The sequence below is a fragment of the Ascidia mentula genome, chromosome 9, assembly GCF_947561715.1.
Source record: "Ascidia mentula chromosome 9, kaAscMent1.1, whole genome shotgun sequence".
NCBI classification, from domain to species: Eukaryota; Metazoa; Chordata; class Ascidiacea; order Phlebobranchia; family Ascidiidae; genus Ascidia; species Ascidia mentula.
The window spans coordinates 9144551-9169013 of record NC_138574.1 but is presented as its reverse complement, the minus strand read 5'-3'; the positions used below and the strand labels follow the sequence as shown (position 1 = coordinate 9169013).

The 24463-nt window shown below is 37.0% G+C and overlaps 3 protein-coding genes across 3 annotated transcripts; 2 read left to right on the top strand and 1 right to left on the bottom strand.

The window, feature by feature from the left end:
- The first annotated feature begins 338 nt into the window (after positions 1 to 338).
- On the top strand, positions 339 to 10105 carry LOC145913379 (uncharacterized). Its single transcript, XM_083001009.1, has 23 exons — positions 339 to 501; positions 586 to 778; positions 1013 to 1185; positions 1415 to 1556; positions 1946 to 2136; positions 2521 to 2640; positions 2737 to 2856; positions 3063 to 3185; positions 3532 to 3666; positions 4170 to 4316; positions 4519 to 4664; positions 4936 to 5026; positions 5382 to 5503; positions 5691 to 5767; positions 5831 to 5912; positions 6483 to 6687; positions 6992 to 7117; positions 7554 to 7676; positions 7836 to 7958; positions 8195 to 8264; positions 8956 to 9128; positions 9540 to 9652; positions 9926 to 10105. The coding sequence occupies exons 1-23, from the start codon at positions 441 to 443 to the stop codon at positions 10013 to 10015; spliced, it is 2946 nt and encodes a 981-aa protein (XP_082857135.1). The 5' UTR covers positions 339 to 440; the 3' UTR covers positions 10016 to 10105.
- Positions 10106 to 10785: 680 nt separating this feature from the next.
- LOC145913226 (uncharacterized) lies at positions 10786 to 18136 on the top strand. The gene is made up of 14 exons (XM_083000810.1): positions 10786 to 11074; positions 11229 to 11433; positions 11675 to 11779; positions 11844 to 11916; positions 12032 to 12129; positions 12321 to 12422; positions 13047 to 13231; positions 13469 to 13691; positions 14216 to 14434; positions 14774 to 14863; positions 15476 to 15536; positions 15609 to 15751; positions 16095 to 16286; positions 17682 to 18136. Exons 1-14 carry the CDS (start codon positions 10923 to 10925, stop codon positions 17856 to 17858), a joined length of 2025 nt encoding a protein of 674 aa, XP_082856936.1. The 5' UTR covers positions 10786 to 10922; the 3' UTR covers positions 17859 to 18136.
- Positions 18137 to 21393: 3257 nt separating this feature from the next.
- On the bottom strand, positions 21394 to 24082 carry LOC145914532 (alpha-2A adrenergic receptor-like). Its single transcript, XM_083002352.1, has 7 exons — positions 24002 to 24082; positions 23387 to 23608; positions 22774 to 22877; positions 22523 to 22628; positions 22104 to 22247; positions 21759 to 21922; positions 21394 to 21571 (listed from the first exon to the last, which is right to left on the bottom strand). Exons 1-7 carry the CDS (start codon positions 24080 to 24082, stop codon positions 21394 to 21396), a joined length of 999 nt encoding a protein of 332 aa, XP_082858478.1.
- Positions 24083 to 24463: the final 381 nt, after the last annotated feature.

The window sequence follows — 24463 nt, the reverse complement described above, 5'->3', positions numbered from 1 at the left end:
GGCCTACTGTCTGGCGTGTAAATTGGCCGAATTTGTTTACGATAACCGAGGAAAAACTTGGCAAAACAAATTTTTGTTTTTTTACACTGTCCGAAAAAAACTTGACCCTTAAAATGCGAAGAAAACAAACAGAAATTGTCTCATTTTTGTGTTAAAGCTTAAAACATTTATTAGATCCGATACTCTGGTGGTCGTCGTGTTCATTTCACCAGAGTCACAATTGTTTCCTGTAATTGAAAGCCCACAAAAAAACTGGCATGCGGTCCCTTTTTTCCCTCAACCTTTTACTGGAGATCTTGAATGCAGTGGACTGCCGAACATTTGTTTATTTAAGTCCCCGTGATGCTGAGAACTGTTTTGTTTTAAAAGTTGAGAATTCCAAAGAGATTTAAACGATTTTATATTTTACTGAAACCCTGGAGCGTATTATAAGAACAGGCATGCAGTTTGTTTATCACAGCTTCTGGCCAATTGTTTTGTTGCTTTGTGCCCTACATAAAGGTATGTGAATATTTTATGTTTAGCAACAATCTGCAATACGTGTTGTTTTAATTAGTTTAAAAGAACAGCTTTTATGACGCGTAGGATCTTCTCAACTATGCGGACAAACTGTCTTTAATGTCGGACCGGGAATAACGGGTAGTATCAACTCCCCACGTTATCCCCGAGCCTATCCGAGGAACGTGCGTTGTACTTACCACCTGCGAAGTACTGACCCCTCCAATCAACTTTCTATAACCTTCGAGACTTTTAGCATTGAGCGGCATGTAAGATGCAGGTAATGGACTTTTTGTGTAGCTGTAGCTGTATTTTCAACATTAGTTAACCCGAAAGAAAATAGCAATTCTCCGAAAACAAATATTCACTTGACAAACATAGTAGAGAATGAACAGAGGAAACTAGCAAAGGGGGTCATACCGGCACTGTGTGTGTAGGCGGTAAAATACCCAACACAAACTTAACCTTTTAGCCTAATATCACATAAATTTTTATTCATTTTGTACCCAATTAGCTTTGATTCACTTGCGATATACAATGGAGGCGATGCAAACTCACCACTGTTAGGCAAACACTGTGGAAGTCAGACACCGCCTACTTACAGCAGTACCGGACAGGAGCTTACGATCGTGTTTAGCGCTGACGATTCAACGCAGGGGGATGGCTTCTCGATACGATATTCTGCAGGTAACTCCATCCAGTGCAAACCATATGTTACAATTTATAATAAAGCGTTTACAAACCTTTTATCGAGGAAGCCTAATCTTGGTGCAAAAGATGCTTGTGCTGTGATGTTCTGCATGTACTGCTCTTCGATGCAATTTGAGTTTGAGTTAAACTCAACGTTTTGAGTTAATTTTTAGGATCATAAGTAAAGCAACACTTGCACAAATCCTATAACATGTAACTTATGTAGGTTGTATGTATCAGTTTGAGACTACAAGTGGACTAATTACGTCACCCAACTATCCCCGGGACTACCCAGATATGAGCGACTGCACGTACAAAATTTTTCCTGCCAGTGGCAACCAGATTTTAGTTGATTTTCAGGACTTTTAGTGAGTAATGTTTACACTAAATTACATCAATAGTTTATGCCAAATTCGCTGCTGACAGTGTGATGCTGCAATGCGTATTGACATCACATCAGTTCCTTGCTAAAAAACAAACATATGCAAGCATTATTTGCTGAGTAAAATCAGAATACCATAAAACAACTTACACAAAAAGAATCTAATGAGCACAATAGAACCAACACCATGAATTGAGATTTTTGAAAGCAAACAATACTGTCCAAAACTGATTGTGACGTATCAATGCCTATTTGGCCTTTTAAGCGCCGAAATAGCCATGTATTCGAAAAAAGCAACATACGAGAAATACCCACTCTAGTATCTCTTTGTACGGTGATCTAATTTGTTTTTGAACCATTTATTATCTTTATCAGCTTGGAGGATTCGCTTGAATGTAAATTTGATCGACTGGAATTGTCGCTTGATCAAAAAATACCATTCAAAAAGCTTTGTGGTCAGCAAAACCCATTTAAAAAGTTGGTCAATACTTCCAGACTTTTGCTTAGACTTGTATCAGATCGATCCGTGGGGAGGTCAGGCTTTCAGATCGGATACAGCATTACAAGTAAGTGGTGCATGTTTGCCCAAAAATAACTTACAGAAACAATTGAGAAGTCCCACCATCATACGAACTGAAAAGCACTGTTTTCTAAATATTTACTTTAAAAGTGTAAGAGACACAGTTGTCACAAAAATAAATATTTTACAATTCAGCATATATTTGGCATTGGTGTTGTGTCAAACGGACAATATTTTGGTTAAAAACTCAATTCGAAACTCTTCTAAAACATGTTTCGTCAACACTTGAAAAATTGTTGTCCATATTTTGGAACTTAAATTCATTTTTTAACGCTGTCACTTCTAATTATGGTCCGCTGTCATCATATCAAATTAGCATTCTACACCAGTTATTGAAATTTTGATAAGACATTTGTGCACGTTCTTGCAGCTGACTGTAGCGTCAACAACGGTGGTTGCAGTCATTACTGTCGTCTGATCAAGCCTGGAAGAGTACTGTGTTATTGCGACACTGGATACGAAGTTGACGAAAACGGAGTAAAATGCGTTGGTAAGTTTTTTCAGTATAAGTGGCATGTGTTTTTCATATAAGTGGCATGTGTTTTTCAGTTTACAATTTCTTACATTGGAAATAATATTTTTGTAGATATCGATGAATGTCAGCTTTCTTTGTGTTCCGATGAGTGTTCGAACACCAAAGGATCTTTCGTTTGTAGCTGTAGCAAGCCGGGATTTAAATTATCTCCAAATGGAAGAATATGCACAGGTAACTTTATCTTTATCGTAAGAAATAAACATTCCGCGTTTAAGCCAGCATCCCAATACAATGTATTATTCCAACAAACTAAGCCTTCTAACTAGGTAGTATACATACATTTGGCGCTGAGGCTGAGTTAATTCAGATCGAAAACTACATGATCAGCTGTACCATGGTTTGTACGAAACAATACGACTTTGTTCTGTTCTTTATAGATATGACTTGCCTGATCCACAACGGTGGGTGCGAGCAATTGTGTCAGCCGGCTGGCAATGGAAAGTCGCGGTGCGCCTGTTATGATGGATTTATTCTTTCAAAGGACCAACGCACCTGCGAAGGTATATGCTTATTCACAGATGTTTTGAGAAATAAATGCGATCTTAGCCCTATAATACCTCCTTCAGTGATACTAACAATGCCGAATTGTAGGCGAAATATATATATCTGGAACAACAGAAAGACAAATGACTTTTGGTTTTCTCTTATATAACTAATACCACCAGAAAATAAAAAGACAACTTAATGGTTCTTTTGGACTATATAGTCTGCAAAAAAACGCTTTATTTTATAGTTACATGATCAGAACGGAACCGTAAAAACTTGAGTTGCCTATCAGCGTACTGCAATGCCCAGCTTAAAGCCTATGCAAATTTAATATTTTGTCAAATGTTCTCGATTCTCAAGATTTTGATGAATGCAATACCGATGATCCGAAACGCCGCCATCATTGCCAACAAACCTGTTTTAACGAAGCTGGTTCCTATTACTGTGATTGCAACAAGGGGTATAAGCTGGACAAAAACGGGCGGACATGTAGTGGTTGGTGCCTTCTCTGTTTACTTAATATGTATATATACGAGATATGGAAAAGGAGTTGCAAAAATGCACTGCACTTTCTGGGACAAAAGGTGTAGTGCAGTGGTTTTTAACGTTATTTATCTTATTTCCCACACAGTTTAAACGGAATCCGTATTTCCTATCAGATTTTTAACTAAGAATTTAAATGTATGCATATTCGCTATATCTGTTATACTTTTCTTTAACTTTTTCGACTGCATAGCATGACCAATTGCCAACAAGTGTACGAAACACATTGAACACAGAACATAATGTTTCTTATCCAACTACTTTTTGTAAATTTCGGTGCCGATCAATTCATAGTGGCCAAAGTACACTGGTACACAAGCGCACAACTTGTCAGGTAACCTTTAGAAATACGTGAGAATCTTTGCATAAAACTATACTGCGTCAACCGCCAAGGAATAAGTGCCAAAAGGTTGTGTGTTATATATTGTAACAACCAAAACCTTTGTTTTTTTCAGATGTCGACGAGTGTCCGAACCATTATGACGACTGCGAACACGAATGTGTGAATGTGCCAGGAGGTTGGGAGTGTGCATGTTACCAGGGTTACGAGGTGATTCCCGAGAAACGGGATGAGTGCAGAAACGTGAATGAATGCGAAAGAGGTTTTAGCACTGTTTTATTTAATTGTATACATTACTTTACCATAGCAACAACCTTTTTTATAAAATCCTGTATTGAACAAAAAGGTGAAAATCAAAATGTAAGGAAAACTAAAATGTTGTATTTGCAATGATGAAGTTTTTTATAGTTTTTTGTTAATAAATAAAACAATCGTTAATTCACTAACATTCTAATGACTTCTAGGCTTGGCACCACAAACCTGCCGAGAATGCATAGACGAAACTGGAACGTACCTGTGCGTATGTGGTGACGGGTATGCAACCAACGATGACGGGACGAACTGCACTGACATAGACGAATGTCTGTTGTCTCATGGCATCTGTCAACAGGTTTGGACCTAAAATTTATTTCTATGTGCATGGAACCCGTTTGAAATTCTGTTTAAATACGCGATACTGATGAGGTAGGCGATATGTCTATATTTGATTTATATAACAAACAACCTTGGCAGATAAACGAATTAGGATTTTACAGGAAATCTGTTCAACACAAGCGGCAATGACTGGACTATAACACCACTGCATTATTAATACTTTTAATTTTGTGTTTATTCGTAAAAACATAACTTATTTTCAACAAATTCTCTGTTTTTATTTTTAGATTTGTTTTAACGAAATGGGATCGTACTCGTGTGGATGCAACGTGGGTTACACTCCCACTGATCCCGAATCAAAACACTGCGAAGATACAAGTAATGAACTTGTTTCACAAAAACGTTAATTTTAGGCGAAAATCTTGTCAGTCTTAGTATGTAAGACAAATATCTTTCGTTTTTGTAACAAGCATCTTCAGTGTCTATAAAACAATACAGAAAATGGGTTAAAATGAAAAGACTCAACACTACCTGCACAACACGCCCTGCACACAACTGAAAACCTGCCACGCACAACTTGTTTTTTGTGACCTCACGGAAATATTCAAACATATACGGATTGTTAAAAGCTTAAATAAATAATAATTTTTTAGTGTTGCATTGACGCACTGCTTATAGCGCCTCCAGGGACGCTTGGGTAGTCATAGCAACCGAACCTCTCATTTGCTTTTAGACGAATGCGCGTCCAATAGTGGTAGAGGACCTTGTGACCATTCCTGCGAAAACTCTCCTGGGAGCTTTGAATGTGCTTGTTTTGGAGGCTTTGAACTATTGAGTGATGGGCTTACATGTCAGGTATATGCTTACATATTGTCATAACACCTATATGGTTTGCAATTTAAGCGGACCCCTTAAGATGTACACCAAGGAAGTTGAATTCCTTTTCATTGTGGTCATTTGGCAGTAAAAATATGCTACGCGGTAAAAAAATACATTAGTATGTGCAATAATTAAATTACATACCCTGAAACTTTACCCTCAGGATATAAACGAATGTGAGACAGTGAAAGGTCGATGCGAACAGCAGTGTGTGAATACGAGAGGATCGTTCCAGTGCCAGTAAGTGGATGCGCAATGAAAAAAGTATTGAAATACAATTCATAATTGTGTGATGCTGAACAGGTGCTTTCCCGGGTATGCTACAGAGAAGGGCACGTGCACTGACGTAAATGAGTGCATTTCTTCACCGTGCAATGTGGACGTGGTGAGAACGATAACTAAACATAACTAATTCAAAATATAGAAAACCTATTTTTTACTAATGTGAAGTTAGCAGTTGGGCATACACTCAATTAACCGAAACATATTGTGGAAAATACAAAAAACAATGTTTGCTGTCAATATAAGGTAACAGAGGTATTCATAAAGCACCAAACATTAACAAATAAGACAAACTTAATCGGAATTGCTCTTCTGGCACTGTGTCTCGCCACATAACCCTGAAGAAGTCTCGCCGGATGGCAGACGAAACGTTGGTTTCAAATAAACACTTTAGAAACTAAGTGCCAGAAGAGCAATTCCGATTAATTAGTATGCCTGGCAACAAAAATAGCAGTATAAGACAGACTTGTTGAATTTTACCAGAAGGCGACGCTTAGTATAAATGGGAGACCTAAAGACTGTATAGTAGCATTATCGGATGTTTTTCTACACCACTGCCTATGCCAGACATACGAACCTAATTAAAGTTGAAGATTGTTTACAATATAAAGCGAGTTGCCGAAAGTAATGCAATTTCACATCACCTCGAATTCATGTTTTTTATTCATAACAGGGAGCCAGTTGTTCCAACACACAGGGAAGTTTTCTTTGTGAATGCCCACCGGGTTACATGAATGAAAACGTGACTTTGTGCATTGACATTGACGAATGCGTTGCAAACGACCACGGCTGCGTCCAATTGTGCAACAACACGATGGGAGGTTTCCACTGTGCTTGCCGCGACGGTTATGAACGGTCGGGCGAGAAGAATTGCACGGGTTAGTTGAATATTTGCTGAAACAATTGGCGAAAGCTCATGCAGAAACGTTTTTGCTTGTATTGCGCAGCTTCATTGCTTGGCAAACGCTTGGGTTTTAACGTGATCCAATTTACTTAAAATATACTTCAGAGCATTACGACTTACACACAGCAGAAACCATGCATTTGTGCCGCACCTTTTTTATGTTTTCAACAGTTGTTATACCTTTTGTAAAAACACCACATTGTGCATGAAGTTTTAGAACATCTTTACTCGAGCGAAGACTACTCTAAGTGATCCCTTAAAAAAATTCTTTCACGTAGATATCAACGAATGTACGACTGAGTCGCTCAACTTGTGTGACCACCAATGTGTGAATGATATCGGAAGTTTTCACTGCTTGTGTCAAGATGGATTTTACCTGACTGGAAACGGTCTGAATTGTACAGGTGGGTACAACTGCTATAGTCACTGCTTTATATCGTTCCAAAGTTGTCGGCTGCACCCAAAACAACACTTATCAACCCTATGTCCGGGTGCTATGATTCCCTAACACTTGTAGTGCCAGCATGCGCTACATTAGTGGTTTAAAAAGTGTTCGCGGTAATACAGGGGCGTTGGAGTAAAAATGGGCGATTGGGCCTTTCGACACATTTAGTAGTAATAACTGCTGTAAAAAACATTTAGTGTATACCTATGATATCAGGTTAAATTGAAGTTATCTTTTACGACGTGGTTTTAAATTGAAGTTTGAGAACTTGGCGTTGCTTGAATCAGCCCCGTCCCATCACATTCCCATCACGAAAACAAACAAGAACCAAATATCAACACATCAACGTTTTAATGAAACTACGTCGAAAATGCCAAACATTTTTTTGCCAATAGATGTTGACGAATGTGCATCAGACGTTCATGGTTGTGATCAGATTTGTTTAAATGAGATAGGTTTCCATACTTGCCAGTGTCGGGATGGATTCATTCTCAACGCAGACAACTCCACTTGCTCAGGTACAAAAGTACAGTTTGTATCCATAAACGTTTTTAGAATGCTAAATTCGAAAAAATCACAATTTAAAGCTGCGAAGGATGAAATGAGGGAGAAAAACAAGAACTCTGGAGTCGTTTCTTCATAACGATTTAACACTAATTTCTTTGCTGTTTCTACAGATATCGAAGAGTGTTTGGGCGGGCAAGCAGGTTGTTCTAATGAATGTGTAAACACGATTGGATCGTTTTACTGCTTGTGTCCCAACGGTTTTGTTCTGGGAGTTGACAACAGGACATGTGAAGGTGAAATCTATCTAGCAAGTTTTCTTCATGAAATAAACCTTTTTCCATCGCTATACTTCTTTGCGTAACACGATTGAGAAACTCTATGAGATTTTCTATTTTTAATAGCACACCACCAGCAACTATTTGTTGCCTTTCTATGAGTTACACTTAAGAATGAATAATAAAAAAGAATAAGGCCTCATACAATACTCAAAAAACAAAAACATTTGTCGAATCCCTATTCCTTTCTGTAGACTTCAATGAGTGCTTGCAAAACAATGGAGGCTGTGCTCACATTTGCACCAACAGTATCGGATCTTTCAGGTAACACAACAATTAGTTTGTAACTCTATGCACATACATCAATTGATGTTTAACCAGAGCCGATACCTCTTAGGGTACCGGTAATAGCTCGAGCGGTTTTTGAAAATTGCTAATTTTTTTTAACCGTGCACCACAATTCAGAATTTTGTTTTGTTGCAAGAAGTAAAGCATTACCCAAAAAACAGGTGTTTCGTTCGTTTAAGCACACTAAAAATGCCCAGTAAGCAAGTTTTTATAAACAGGTCTCAAATGTCCAAAGTCATCTCGGTAAATTGAAAACCTCAGTTTCACTGATAAATTGACTTTTTTGTTATAATTTTCTAAGCAAACATGATTTATATGCGCAAAAGACCATAACAATCAATGAGAGCTGCAGATAGGTGTACGGATCGACGATTGACCTAAAGGTACCACAAAGTGGAAATCTGTGTGCCTGTTGGTCTACTAGCTAGAGTGCCACAGTCACCAGCTGCACTGAAGAGACCTTGCAGGTCGAAACAGTGTGTACACCTGTCTGCAGCTCTCTAACATAATTTAATTTGACACTTCATGTTAACGTGTGATGGAGACATAAAGCTTTTGTAAAAGTTTTTTAACAATTCGTAACTGACGGAAAATACCAGATCCGAGGTACCCCGGTCTCTCCTACAATACGGCGGTCTTCTTATTAGATTTTATTTTCCTTACAAAGCTGCGGTTGCAACCCGGGATTTGTATTCGACGGCGTGAGCAACTGCACCGACATTAACGAGTGTTCGAATGACAACGGTGGTTGCAACCAGACGTGTACCAACACACAGGGTTCTTACGAATGCAGCTGCAAGCCAACCTACAAGTTGTTGGCTGATAACCAGACGTGTGCATGTAAGTTTTGAATCGTAAGCGTCCGAGTTTTGTTCCTGTTTATATTCAGCTATTGCTGTATATGTTTAAGCAACCATTATAGCTTTTGTATGTTTAATTTGATGTGTTTAAGGCTTTGTCGTGGCACTATCTTATGGTACATTATGTTGTCATAGCAATATTTTGTTACGTTTTTTTTTTGTTTGTATCCATTTATTTTGGATTATAAGACTAAGGAAGTAGTCGAACAAGGTATATAATGATAATTTTTAAATAAAACATCTTTGAATAATAGCAAACAGTCCTGTTTTTTTACAAACCTTTGTTAGTTGTCCAAAAAAAATCACTATTCTGTGTAATACGATGCCTTTTTGTCTTATTCGTAAAGCATAAAATTCTGGTAGTAAATAATTCAACTGTTATGCTTTAAAGACTGTCCTTCCTGCAATGATTTTCAACAAGTTAGTCTTGATGCAAAGGGTATCAGTAGGCTGGTGATTCTGTCACAGCAGCTCCGTGAAAGCAACCTTCGTCTAAGTGCAGAGGTATCACTATCAGAAATTGTTTATTCTACTACCTGGCAGACATATTTTCTTCAAGATTTCCAGCAGTACAAATTTAGCTCATCTGCTGGGTTATGCTTTCAATGTTTTTGAACATATTTTCCCTCAGATTTGTGACTGAATCAAAACCTGTGCTTATAACCAACCACTGGTACACGAGCGCAGTTTTTTTTAATGAACATTTGTAAATATTAAAAAAAAGCATTTAGCTGCAAAAAAATTTTGCAAGATTGTAACTGGCTAAAATTATTTCAGCTTGTTCGACTTATGGACAGAATCGAATGGTTGGAAACCCATACAAGTTCCATCACGGGAGAATTACTGCCCCCCGGGGCCGTTCCATAGCCGATAACTAGTTGTGCCACCTTGTTATTCGCCAGGAATATCAACGTCCTTTGTATCATATCAACATGTAATAAAATCCTATTCACATTGGTTTTGTTGTTACAAAGTAGTTGTTTTCGAAGTGCGAATCGTGTTTCTTTTGCCACTAAGGACTTTGTGACATTGCATTGTAAAAATAATCTTCATACAAATACGTTGGGTAGGATTTAATAGTCTCGAGTGTTGACACAGAGTTTAGACACTGCGATAATATCAATGAAAACTCCCTGCTCGCGTTTTATACTTAATACACAACACAGGGCCACAGTCAACAGTACAGTATTCTGTCACCCACCGACTAACGCAAAAAACTTGGTTGTATAACAAACAAACACAATCAGAGAATATTCATTGGCTGAAATGGCGAAAAAGGGTCTTACGAGGCGTTATTGATCGTTATGCATGCCGGGAGGCAGATTGGACAACTAGAAGATTTTAATTTTCTGTAAGTTTGGATAAAACATGGAAGGAAATTACGGGGAAACTGCGTCGTCACGCATAGGTATGTAATACAAAAAAATAAAGTAAAAACTCTACGCGAAATGGAAAACGTATTGAGTTAAATGCGATTTTGGCGAACTCTAAGTTAAAGGGAAAATGTAAATTGACTTAAGCAGGTCTATAATCTTTCAAATATGGGGATAGTTTTAAATTTTACGCGCTATAACGATCTTCACGTTATCTCATCCACACATTCCGCTCTGAGCACGTATCCCATGACGGGACGGATTGCAAATGTTGTTGAGTTGCATTTTTTATCTTTCTGACATTTCGATCGGTTTTTGATTTGGAAAAGACTTGGTGATAGTCCTCACGTTCAGAAACTTTGTCTTATTTTAAGGATCGTTTCGTTTTACCATAAACCACCATGGCTTCAAACAAACTAGCTTGTTGTCAGCGGCTAATGTGTCATGCCAAGCATTGTTCAGCAATCCGTTGCCCCACTGGCCGAAAGTTAAGTACGAGTGCCCTTGCCGCCTCTAGTCAAGTTAACAACACAATGACTCCACAAGAAATAAGGTAGCATAAGATCATTGTTTGTTATAAAGTCATTGTAAAATATGGCCATTTCTCGTCTTTGCTGTTTTCTGTACTTTTGTGGAATAATGTTTATGCACTGCACATGTTACAAAGTTTTTGATGTGTCACATAACTAATTTTTTAATGTTTGCAGAGGAATGTGGGATACCATGAGCTCTGGAAATGCATCTCTTGCATTTGACAAAGACAAAATGACACAACTTTTGGACCATGATAATCATGACATGCGAAAGAAATTCCGCAAATTTATGAGCGATCCTGTTATGACACCAAGATACAACATTTCCCTGGCTGAAGAAAGAGACATTGCCTTGCAAAGACTACAAAGAATTTGTGATGTAGTTATTGTTAATCATGTCATTTTATTGCTTGATTTTATAACATTAAACTAAAAGCTAAACAAGTTGACATGAAGTTGGTTTGAGGTTTTGTCAAACGAAAGCTCATGAACCTTAATTCAAAATGTGCAATTACCACTAATGCAATGTTTGCGTTAATTAGTGAAAACTAATATAACAGTGCACAGAGCATTTTACTCACAAATGACTTTTTATTACCATTTTACTTTGTTTTGCTAAGGGAGGATTCATTTCTGTTACTGATTTTTGGCACAATCCACTCAGAATTTTTGCAGCACATGAGCTATCAGCTGTCATAGACCCAGCAATGGCAACAAAAATGACTGTAAGTTTGAAAGAGGCAATGCAGTAAATGGCACTTTCAACTCATATCTGTTGAATCAAACCAGGTACAATTCAATCTTTTTGGAGGAACTGTCGTCAAACTTGGAACAAAAAGGCACCATGATAAGCTTGTTAAAGGTATGGTGTAATTATGGGATTAATCAAAATGGCTGGTTTGTATCATTTGATTTGTCGTTAAATATATTTGTCATGAAAATATTGGGAGTATAATGCTGTTTTTGTGTTGGTTTAGGTATTGACACTTTACATGACATTGGCTGCTTTGGTCTCACTGAACTGGGGTATGGTAACAATGCAGTTGAAATGGAAACTACAGCAGTTTATGATAAGGTTCATAAGTTGGTTTGCAATACAGTGCAATATTATGTTGTAATCATACAGACATGGTAATGTAAATTTATGTTAAAGTTGTGATTAACAACATGGAGATAGGCCAAGATGGCATTCATGTTTATTACTTTTTATAAAATGTGATGCATACAACAGATTGTAGATAAACCCTGTGATGTGCTGTTTTTCAGGCAACCAAAGAGTTTATAGTCAACACGCCAACAACTTTAGCACAAAAATACTGGATTACTAATGGGGCAATTCATGCCAAACACATCATTGTTTTTGCACAGGTATGTCAAGTTGTTAGAGTTCGTCTCAAAACTTATTTCTTCCTCTACACATTGGTGTGTAACTAGATGGGTGTGTATGTGCTAGGTTGCCCTGAAAAACCCAAAGTCCAAAGTCTGTTCTTTTGTTTGTTAAATAGGTTGGTATCCAGTATCCAGTCTGGGAGATTATGTATTAAGCTACATTGTAGGGTACCTAATCCGAACTCAATTTGATACTGTTGAAAAACTTTATGGGTCGTTTTTTACAGTTTTTTGATTTGCAAGCAAATAACTGAGTTGCAATAAATTAGACAACAATTGTTTTTTCACTATTTTGTTTCACCCCTTTTAACTAGAAAAGTTAGGAATATTGGGGACAATTTTAAATCTGTCCCAGTTGTTCGAATTTTAAGTGTTGAGCATGTTTTTGAATTTCTTCTGATCTTTATTTTAATCTTCACACTCACATGTTTTCAAAAAAATTAATTTGTATTTTTTTATTTAAACACAGAAAAATAATTGGATAAGCCAGAACTGCAGAATAATAGACGAATTATTTGTCTGATTAAAATTTGCCACCACAATAGCACAATCAGTACAATGTAATATGGTCAGGTAAATAACTGTTCCCGTGTTTAAATGCAGCTTGAAGTTGATGGGGATCAAAAGGGAATTCATGCAATATTAGTTCGTATTCGCGATGAAGACATGAAAGTGATGCCTGGTGTGCGAGTGGAGGATATGGGTCACAAGATTGGTCTAAACGGCGTGGACAACGCAAAACTGCTGTTTGACAATGTCCGTGTGCCAAGAGAGAACCTCTTAAATAGGTTAGACGAGTGGTAAAACCCGCAAAAAATTTACATACCAATTGCAGCAAGACGCATGTTATATGTTGTCAGTACACAAACGGATGGTCGTTTTAGTTGGAAATTTTAACTCAAGATAACAAATTAAAATTAGTTTTAGATGTTTTTTGGAGAACACTTTGAATGTGTTCTCAAAACGACGCTACGTGTCTTACCAGACCGTTGGGGATAATTTAGATCATTATGACGTCGTTACAGGTACTCTGACGTCACAGAAGATGGAGAATTCAGCACTTCTATTAAAAGCAACCGCGCAAGATTTCTGGTGGTTGCAGATCAACTTCTTTCCGGGAGAATTTGTATAGCTTCCATGTCAATGGGTGGCGTGAAGGCCGGACTTACGATCGCACTCCGCTACGCCGCCACGCGGCTGACTGTCGGTGCTCAGGGCAAGTCGGACACCGCTATTCTCACCTATCAGGTGCGCTGTGCTTCGTGGTTTTGATTTTTATTGATATTTTACCAACCTATGCTAACTTAAATAGCTGGATCAGCCACTCTTTGCGATACGATAGCTTTGATCGCCAAGCAAGGACCTGGTCAGTGGGCCAATCATGCCATTGCATGAAATATTACTGCGTTGTAAAATTTAAATAGGTAAAAAACGACTGTTTACCTGTGTGTGAGCGTGTTAAGGAGGTATAGACAACTTGCGAACCACGGTATAAATGTGGCGCGTCAGATTAAATTATTTTCGCTGAAAACACTGTTCATACTGGTGTAATGTAAATATTTCCTTTAAGGTTACAGCTTTAGGAATTTTGATTAAATGTTTATAAATTAGTCTCTCAAACAAGATTAACCTTATCACACGTTTGTCAAACTTTCAATAATTTGTGGCTCCTCGATAAAAAAACAATTCTTAGTATATATAGTTCCAAATGTTAATTCGTTTTGTGCACATCAAATAAGAAGGTATTTGATGAAAATCCACCGTTTTTTCAGCTCCAACAGCGCGCTCTACTGCCCCTTCTGGCAAGAACGTATGCCATGAACCTGGCGCTAGATTACGTCAAAGAGCAGTGGGCTGCTCAAACCAACGCAACCGACCCAGACCCGACAGAACACGCAAAAGTCGTAATCTATTGTTGCGTCATAAAGGCCCTTGTCGGCTGGCACGTGGGCAAAGTTGCTAACATCGCAAGGGAACGCTGCGGAGGTCAGGTAGGCAACACAGTATCCTCGGATATACACAACACGTTTTGAATTTGCTTAATGCTTGCTGTCTACTAATTAAATATCCACCAATGATTTGCTCATTAGTATTGGATATGGCGCTGCATTCTTCATAATCCATGTCATATTTGGTGAGTTTCATTGTGTCACGATATACTGTGAAAGGCTTTCCTCAAAATATTGGGCCAAGTCCATGGAGTGGTCTGATTTTGCTGCTAATAACTACTGGATTGTTTTCATCCATGTTTTTATCTATTAATGTTTCTTGAAAGGTGTTGTGGATATTGCACAACTATGACAATTATCTACATTCTCGTTTGATTTTAGGGATATCTCAGTTGCAACAGATTTGGAGCTTTGATTGGAGCAGCTCATGCTTCTATGACAGCTGAAGGTGACAACAGCGTTCTTATGCAGGTATTAACATGTTTGCTATCTCAGTTGTGTTGAATTCTGAAACTTTTCCATGAGCGGGTGCCAATTTATCCTGGTTAGTTACTGAGAATGCTGCTGTTAAACTTGGAACATTAAACAGTTAGCAGTGTGTCGGAAAACAATATACGACTCGTTAATTGTTACCACGAATTTCTGAGATTTGTATAAGACAGTGCTACTCAAATTGTGGTACATGTACCAGTATCGGTACTTAAAGTAGCCGACTGCCGTTACGCGACCATTAAATATTTTTCATCAGCTCAACATAAATTCTACATAAACAAACACACTTTTTTGGGAATAAGTGTTTCTTGTAACTGATACCGGATTGTGTGAATATGCAACGATATTACCAGAAGTAGCTGTTTTCCAAGATTTACAGCTCAATGGAATTTCCCTCCATAAGTTATGCAGGCACACGCGCTTTTGCAAAAGGCCCCGCCGATACCCTGCATTAGAATGTTTGAGTAGCACTGGTCTAAAAAGACTTTTGTAACGTCGCAAACTCGGCAAATTAGCATTTTAGAAGTAACTAAGTAAAAGGATATTGCGACACAAAGCATTGAAACCAACAACTGTATTTTATTTTGTTAGAAAGTTGCAAAGGAAAAACTAGGAATGTTTCGTCCCAAGCAACTGACGCCAGTACCCGAAGGTAAACCTCCCATTCACTTTCGTGTTGTCATTATCTACTGATGACGTAACATCCGCGTCATTTATTTGGTAGATTTAAACAACGACGAGTATCTGCATTTTCTCCTGGAAGCACGGGAGACAACTATGTTCTCGGAACTTGCTATTAAGTTAATGCAAGCAGGGAAAGCCGGTTTGTTTGAAACCTGGATGCTGAAAGAGAGCGATTTGGTGCAGGTGAAACATAATTGAAAATCTATTGGAGAATCGAATCTTTTCGGCAGGGTTGCATCATCACCTTTGACCACAAAATAAGCACGCTGCTTTTCGATGCCGCATGGATTAAAATTGTGTTGTGGTTACAATGGAAATTTGTTATAGCTGCACTTCCGCCTCTTAGTCTTATGCTGACGTAACCACACGATCGATTTTATCTCGTCCGCGCGCAATACAGAAATTACGTCATGTATACTGCGATACGTCAATCCACATTATTGATGCCGGTGTAGGCGATGGTTTAAATATACGGGATATGCTAGAAATCCAGTCATATTCGATCAAAATCGTTTGTTGTTTTCAGGGAGCCGCTTACGCCTACGGAGAGCTGCTGATCAGTGAACAGGTGAAAGCTGTGATAGATTCCCCCGAAACCGATCCATCACTCAAACCCATCCTCGTCCAACTACGTAGATTATATTTGCTTGACGCTGTACTTGCTGATCTCGGTTGGTTCGGTGCCAACGAAATGATAACACCTGCGACCGCTAAGCTGGTATGTAGACTTGCTTGGTAATGTAAACTATAATACCAAAGCCCTTTGGGGAAACTGTTTGAAACAAAATGTCTCGGAATGAATTTAGCTAGTTTATTAAAGTATTTTAAAAATCGATTTCGCCCGCATGTAGCTATCATCAGTTTTTGCAAATATAGAAAAATGCCTAAACACGAAGAAAGCCATACATGAATGGACAAAATTATTACATAAATAAATTTGATACTGAAAGTACCCCAAAACAGCCGTGTCTCTTAATCTATCACAAGTATAGGCGCCTAGTCCGGGGGGGCAGGAGGGATGGCGCTCCCCCTCCCAGGTTTTCAAAAAAACAACGAGTGGCTATTACGCGCGTCTGTCCGCACTATGTAACTCGTCGCATTTGTAACGTTCGAAGAAAAAAGACCTAAAAACAATATGCTTCTTACACGACGTACACAAAATATGTTGACCTAGTTTCGCTTGCGTAACTGACATCGGTTGTTGCAACGTCAGTCTCGCAGTGGAATATGCCAACAGGTACTTATTGGTTGTGTCCTAGACAGATCTCGTGTGTTCATCGTTAACGCCACCCTTTTGGCTAATACGCTTCATGCATTGAAATTTAAACACAGTTTTTCGATACTTGATGACGTTATAATAACAAGTTATGACGTCATAATATAGCCGCCCCCCTTGGAAAAATGAAAACTAGGCGCCTATGATCACAACTTTATGTCTTGATACAATAAATACACCTTGCGCCGTACGATATTTGTGTACAACAAACAATCGTTAAACGAGCAAAAAATTTCTCTCGCGTGTTATCGGTAAATATTTTTTTACTATTTGATTTCTAGAAGTACAACTGCAGAAACCATTGGAAAAATGTCACTAAGCATGTAATGTTTTTTGTTTGTGTTTTAATGAAAACGAAGACGTCTATTGTCCATATTTTGTTTGAAAATGAAAGTTTAAAGTCGGATCAATATTTAGTTTTATATATTTTTTTCTTAAATACAACCATAGCTAAAAAAACGCTTCCCGCTGGCGAACAAAATTGTTTTGGATCAATACATTTTTATGACCATGCGCAATTACAGCCAATCTCGATGTAGATGCTCCAACAACACATTTAAAGTGGCTGATAACATTTGTGTCTATTTCCTATAATAACTCTTTTGTACGTCAAATGCAAATCCTAAAATAAGAATATTTGGCATCTAAAACCCTTTTAATGAAATAGCACTGTGGGGATAACACGCCCATTCGTTATCATCATTGTACGGCCTTTCCGCTCGGATTACAATGGCCATTTTGCATGAGGGCTCAACATTTTGTGCAATGTCAAAATTACTTTTTACCGCCATACAAATCCGCTGTCCAAAAATATTACGTATGTTTTGATAAATTCAGGTTAACGAAGCAACGGCCGAATCATGCAGAGTCATTGCACCGTACGCTCTTAAGCTGTGCGACTCCTTTGACCTATCCGACGCAATGCTGTCTGCTCCAATAGCTCGAGACTGGGTTGATTACAACGTGGGCGACAATCAAGGCGAGGTGGAACCGGTGCTGGAGTCGAAACTTTGATTTATTTATTGTAATTTCATTTAAATTTGCTGATATGTTTTGCATTTCTAGAGTTGTAGAACATGATTAAATAACAACCTTGTAAGTTGTAAAACCAAGAGATGTTAATTTTACTTAGTTTATCTCTCTGTGCAATTAAGTTTCAAATTGCAAATAATTTTCGTTCTATAAAACGACTGTCCAAGACATGTATGTATGTCATGTTCCGGAATTGCGAGGTGCCTGATCTTTGCATTGTTTTGTTTATATTTGATTTGTTGTGAACGAATACATTCATAACCCAATTTGTGTGTGAATCATTGCCGTAGATATAGATTATGTAGTCAGAATTACATCAGAGATTTTACTGGGAAAAACAACCAAAGCTAGTAGCCGACCATTCTCGCATTATACTGAATGGAAGGATGGTCAACGCCGGGCGCAAACAATAAAACAAATCTGAACTTTGGGCATTTCTTATTTGATCTATAATTTCCTGTGTATGTGTATGCTTTTAAATAACCAACCCCGTTCAAACGCATAACCAAGAGAGCAACGCACGAAAAAACTGGCGTATAAATATAATTATTAACAACAAATCGAAAGCAAACAAAACAATGCAGATACAAATTTGGATTGATCAGACACTTGGTATATAAATCTCCGAACCGCACGTGCATGTTTTGAACAGGTGAATGACAAAGAAAGAAAAGAGATTTGAACGCCGAATATTGTCATAGCATGATTTTAATCCAGGTATTAAAGTGACGAAAGGGATATTGGCGCATAAATGAAATGAACTCATCGCCCCCTTTCTAAGTTAAGAGTTTAATATCAATTTTGGTGGCAAGACAAACCAAATGTAATTATTTATTTATTGACTTTTAGTATTAACTTTGAGCTGCAGACAGATTGCCACAGTTTCGACCTATAATGTCTTTTCAGTGCAGCTTGGTGTGACTATCGAAACAGTCGCCATTCTATCTGCATCTCAGAGAAATCATATTATTGTCACCATGCTCATTTGTATGATTTATTGTGACTCAGGCCCGACGTCACTATTGGTTTAGCTTTTGCATTTCCAAAGCTCTTCAGATCGACACCCATAGTTTGGTGCACAACAGATGTCCCCACGTATTATTACCTTGCACACTAATACATTTATGATTTAGTATTAACGTTGGAAGTTTCTCGGTCGTTTTTTGACAAGTATATTGTACTATACTATATTCTATTCAATTTCCATGCTTTCAAAACTGATGGAAATTTTCGTTTACAATAAAATGGTTTGTACTCTTAAAGTTTTATGGAACACCGGGCCTATGCAATACTTCCTTGAGATGAGATTTTTACATGCACACGTAGGTGTACAAAAGTTCACCTGAATCGTATCTCCTGTTTTGTTCACTTGATGTTGTGTAATAAGTGCATATAAATGAAATGAGTAACTTTATTAAGTGGCCGTTTGGTCAGCAAAGTCGTCTGAAAGTCACACCAGCTGCACTGATGAGACCTTTTAGGTCGAAACAGTGGCCATCTGTCTGCATTTTATACACAATTCATATTATTGGCTCCACATTGCTTATCATATTTTATTTTTCGTGTAGAAATTATGTACATCAGCACTTGCAAATTTCAATACGCTGATTACACACGTAATTGGTAACTAAAAGAAATTACTTGAGCATTAAAACGGGCAATGATAGTTTTTGTCAGACAACTGCAGAGTTTGTACGCTCATAGACTTGTCATTTCTTGTCTTGATTGAGGATAACAGCTGACCTCGATATCTTCAAAATGTTTCGCTTTGTAGTTGGATGTTTCACGATTAACCGACTCATGTGCACTTGCCACAATGTGATCTTGAAAAAAATAGTACGTACCAGGTAAATAATGTTGCATTCGTTTGTAAAAATACACGAGATTGCACAGAAATAAACTTTTCAAATAATTTAGGAAAGTCTCTTTGCAATAAATTTTTGACATATCACTTGCATTTGTAAGTCGTCTGTCACTTTTCAACATTATTGCTGTACCACATTCTTAATTTGTTTCTTTTTCATATATAAACAACAAACAATACTGGTTATAGGTTATATGACTTACCGTGTCTATCGTCCGTCTTCCTTATTTGACTTTCTCCATTTACATAACTTACGGAAAATATATGTTCGGCCTTACCGATCACCTGATTGAACACCTTCAAGATATTTTTATTAAAGAAACAGGGAATTATGGATTAAACAAGAAAAAAAACCTGGTGCTTGTTTTGTAATAAAGGTGAAATGTTCATTGTTCCTTTTTCCTCTTTAACCAAAGACAGCTTAACCACTGCAAGAAAAAACAAAAAGTCGACATGTTGCAAATGGATTTGTATATTTTTGTTTTGGCATAAACGCGGTTAACTTACAATATCTATAATGTCACAATAATAACTTACTTCTGATTCTAAAAATTTTTAATGATGTGTATTTTAATTGATTTACAAAGTTTCAGATAATTTTGGATAATTCTGAAAAACCTTTAGGCATTGGGTGATTCTGTATGTAGGCTACCTTGGTTTACTAATGAAACTTCAATTCTGTTGCTCTCATTATAGTAATTTTGCATCTTGTCAGTATCACCACTGTTCTGCAAAACTCTTGTCTGCAATGCAATTAAAAAAAATACTTGTTGCACTTGTGCATATGATCCTACAAAAAATTATTATTAAGATCAGTAATGGCCAACCCGCGGGCCGCATGCGGTCCAGTTGAACAATTTCAAAAAAAGTGAAGTGACGACAAATTGATGTGTAATATTAATATTAAACCTCAATGTAATATGCGTGTACACACCCTGTCTGCAGCTTTGCAATATTATGGCTTTTTTTGCACATATAATATTAAACCTGTTTGTAATAATAAGATAGACTATTGTGACTGCATAATCAACGATCAAACGTAATTATCGCAGTGCAATTCTCAAACTTGGCAAATATATTGTTTTAACAGAACTATATAATGTTACTCAGTTGTCACCATTTTTTACAATAAATTAACACAAAATACATCACATGTACAAGACAGTTAATGTTGAATGCAGAAAGCTAGTTACAAGTTTTCATGTTAGATTTTAACCAGTTTCTTACGCGCTTCGAGCAGATATTTTGAAGTCCTGAAGAATTTGCCTTACTGCAGCTTTTTGGAGGGAACTTTACAAACCTCTTGGTTCTACTCAAACTATGCATTTGACGTAATTCTTCAGAATCTAATCGGGAAAAACAAAAATTGTTTTTAATCAAGATGGATATATTAAACAGTATTTATTAAAAGCGCTCATACGAATTGGATTATACGAATCAAACACCAGCAAATTTACTGCACAAATAGGAAAAAATTGTGTTGCTGCAGCGAAAAGACTAATGGCGCGTGTGATTTTTTACGACCGATGTAAATTTACGTTGTCAGATTTTTTGTCAAAAGAACGCTACTGGCATTGGAAATATACCCGACAGGTTCAGCAACTAATAACTCAGTACTCATTTTTCTTTTTTGTAAGAAATTCGCAAAAGTTACTAACTTAAATGTTCGTCTACATCCCTTAGGGCCGCGGGCAGTTTTATGCCGATGTTAGACTCCAAATTTGTCTGTCCATCTGTTCTATCGCGAAATACCAACTTCACATACTGCCGCAAATCATTTTTGGCCATGCTGTAAATAAATGGGTTCACAGCGCTGTTGCAGTAGGCAAACCTGAACGACAAGAACAACATTAAAACTGATTATCTGTGCAATTTTCATCAAACACCAAACTTAGATAATGCGGTGTTATTTTTGTTAATATTTATGAATTTATGTTACCATAGTGTAGAAAGTCGTGTTAAGTAGGGAATGGTTTACCCAGATTTTAAGATACTGTTCAGCTACAGAAATGTCTCACCATTCTAGAAATTTAAATAGCTTTGGGTGAACGCAGCAAACTGAACATAGCGAAGTTATGACGTAAGTTTGGAAAAAGGGGAACCAGCACATAATAAAAGCGCCCATTACAATTCCTGTCATCAACTGGATTCGTCTTTGTCTCCTCAGAGTAACTGCTTTAATCTAAAAATAAAGAATGCCATTCCTTGTTAACACATTTTTACATAAATATATTTTAATGAAACGCAATGGTTTATTTAATGCGTGCTTCAAAATATGTTGGATATTTCCCAGGGATTAAACATCAAAGATTTCATTGAGGATTTTAGATGCCACACTTTATTCATACAATTAGTTTGAGTACCACTGAGTTGTCGACCATCTGTTTTAAGAGTCTCGAAATTCTCCAATAAGCTACCATCATGATTACTAACGGTATGTAGAAAGATCCAGAAACACTGAAGAGAATATACCACGTCTCCTTGGAATGCGTGCACACCTTTGAATCCTTCCGTAATAAAACAATCAGCAATAAATTTAACTTTGACTAGTTCATTAGCTTTGAAATTAAAATGTCAAGATCTAGTCATCCAGATAAAAATAACAAAAAGTAATTTTATGACAAAGAAACATTTATTTTAATTTACATAAAGATCAATCAATAAGTGGAATTTTTTTTTATCCTATATATCTGTTTTAATGAAAGGACACGTACTCTCACGCCGCATGAAGTTATTGTGTTATCTGACCATCGGAATAAGTTGTCTGATGTAATTCGCTTACCTCTTCTACTGCTAAGGAAAACACGAATCCAGGGACACAAACGAACCCAGACCAAATCCAACCTACCACCACGACCTTTAGTATACGTTTATGTGTGCACATCGTTCTGCAATAAGAAATGCACGGTTTCCAATTTGCCAGGGCGCACAATTTCACGTGTCAAGAAAACATGCAACATAAAAGTATTTCTACGTCGAGTCTAATGTCAGAGTCCTCTCAATTCATTATGCGGCAATTTAGAAATGGTTGACCTGTAGCGTTTTCCCATTGTGATTGCGAAATACCGGTTAAGGCTGATCAAGCACAAGTTCCAAATACTGGCCGTACATAGAAATATGTCCATTGCAAGGTAGACCTGATTCGGACAGAAAGTTGTAATTTGTTAGATTTTTATTCGCTATTTCTTGACTGACTGCAAAATAAAATTCTGATACGACATAATGCAGAATTTTTTTTCTCAATTCTTTTGATTATAAATGTGTGAAACAAAAGCGTTGAGAATGAAACATTTAAAATTGAATTGAACATTTGAAAAGATTCGCGAAATCGCTCGGAGTTTTCTTTCGATAAATTCTAGCCGTGCTTATGCAAACGAAATGAATAATAACTACAATAATAACTATAATCTTAATGTAGGCTAAATAGTACATAAAAGAAATTCTGGATGTAAATATTATAATAATTTTATGTATACGTAGAGAAACTAAACATCTGTAATTTTGTTTAAAATTAAAGCACTATTGTCAGGTCTTACATAACATTAAAAGAAATTGCCACTGAAAACGTGTTGCTTTACAAACATCACTAAAGTTTGTTGACGAATTTGAAATATAACAAATACTTGGTCAAAACAAAACATATTACCTTGCAAAGAGCAGCGCCCAATGGCCAATAACCGAGCATTTCTCGCATTACGCTGAATGGAAGAACCGTCAACGCCAGCGTAAAGTCAGACACAGATAATGAACAGAAGAATATATTCTGTGCCGTTCTTAACTTGGGGTATTTCACCACTACGCCGATAATGATTCCGTTGCCCACAAGAATGACAAAGATCAACAATATGGCAAGGGTGCAAACGGTTGCCTGAAATGAAACTAAGTTCATGTCTGTGCTAAATGTGTTTTTATTGCAATCTATTCATTAGGTAGAAAAGCCATATTAGAAATATTTGTTTCAAAATATTGTTTAAAAGACATTTGTTAATTTTTAAATTTATTTGCTTGAGTCTAAATATATTATATAATATTTGATGCTGCCCTACGTATTCATACATTTTTTGCGCATTGACTTTAAGTAACAAAAATTCTTTGCAATACGTTGTGTTAATTTCTTTTGTTATTTTCCCGTAATCGAACACGTTTCCACAAACAAAGGAAACGTATTTAAAACAAAAGGAATTCAATTACAACATTTTCGGTGAGAAAACGCACATATTTATAATTTATCCGTCCTTGTAACCTGAACACACAAACTTACTGAAGTTGTTACACTGAGTGTTTCGTCATAATCTTTATATCCACAGTAATCTTGTGTAATGGATGAATTGTTAGTGCACATATTTCCTATATTATGTTATCTGGATAACTTTAAAGAATTTAAAAAAATATGGTTTATAATTTTATTTCTACAAAAAATAGAAATTTGTCAGTAAAAGGTTTATTATCCAACAATTTATACCTACATTGTGTGCACAAAAATTTGGCCATCGGTCATCATAATCTTGGGAAGTCCGATGAGGCCGAAAAAGTGTACTGCGCTATCTACACCTCTATTATAATGATATGCGCATTTGCCCTCATAGAAATACAAACAATCATATTTAAAAGTGTTTCAAACCTTATAAATATTTCTATTACACCCACAGAACGACCTGGTCTTTTTGAGCCTGATCAATAGTGCCAAAAGAAAATTATATACTGGCAGCTGCAGGTGTATTAC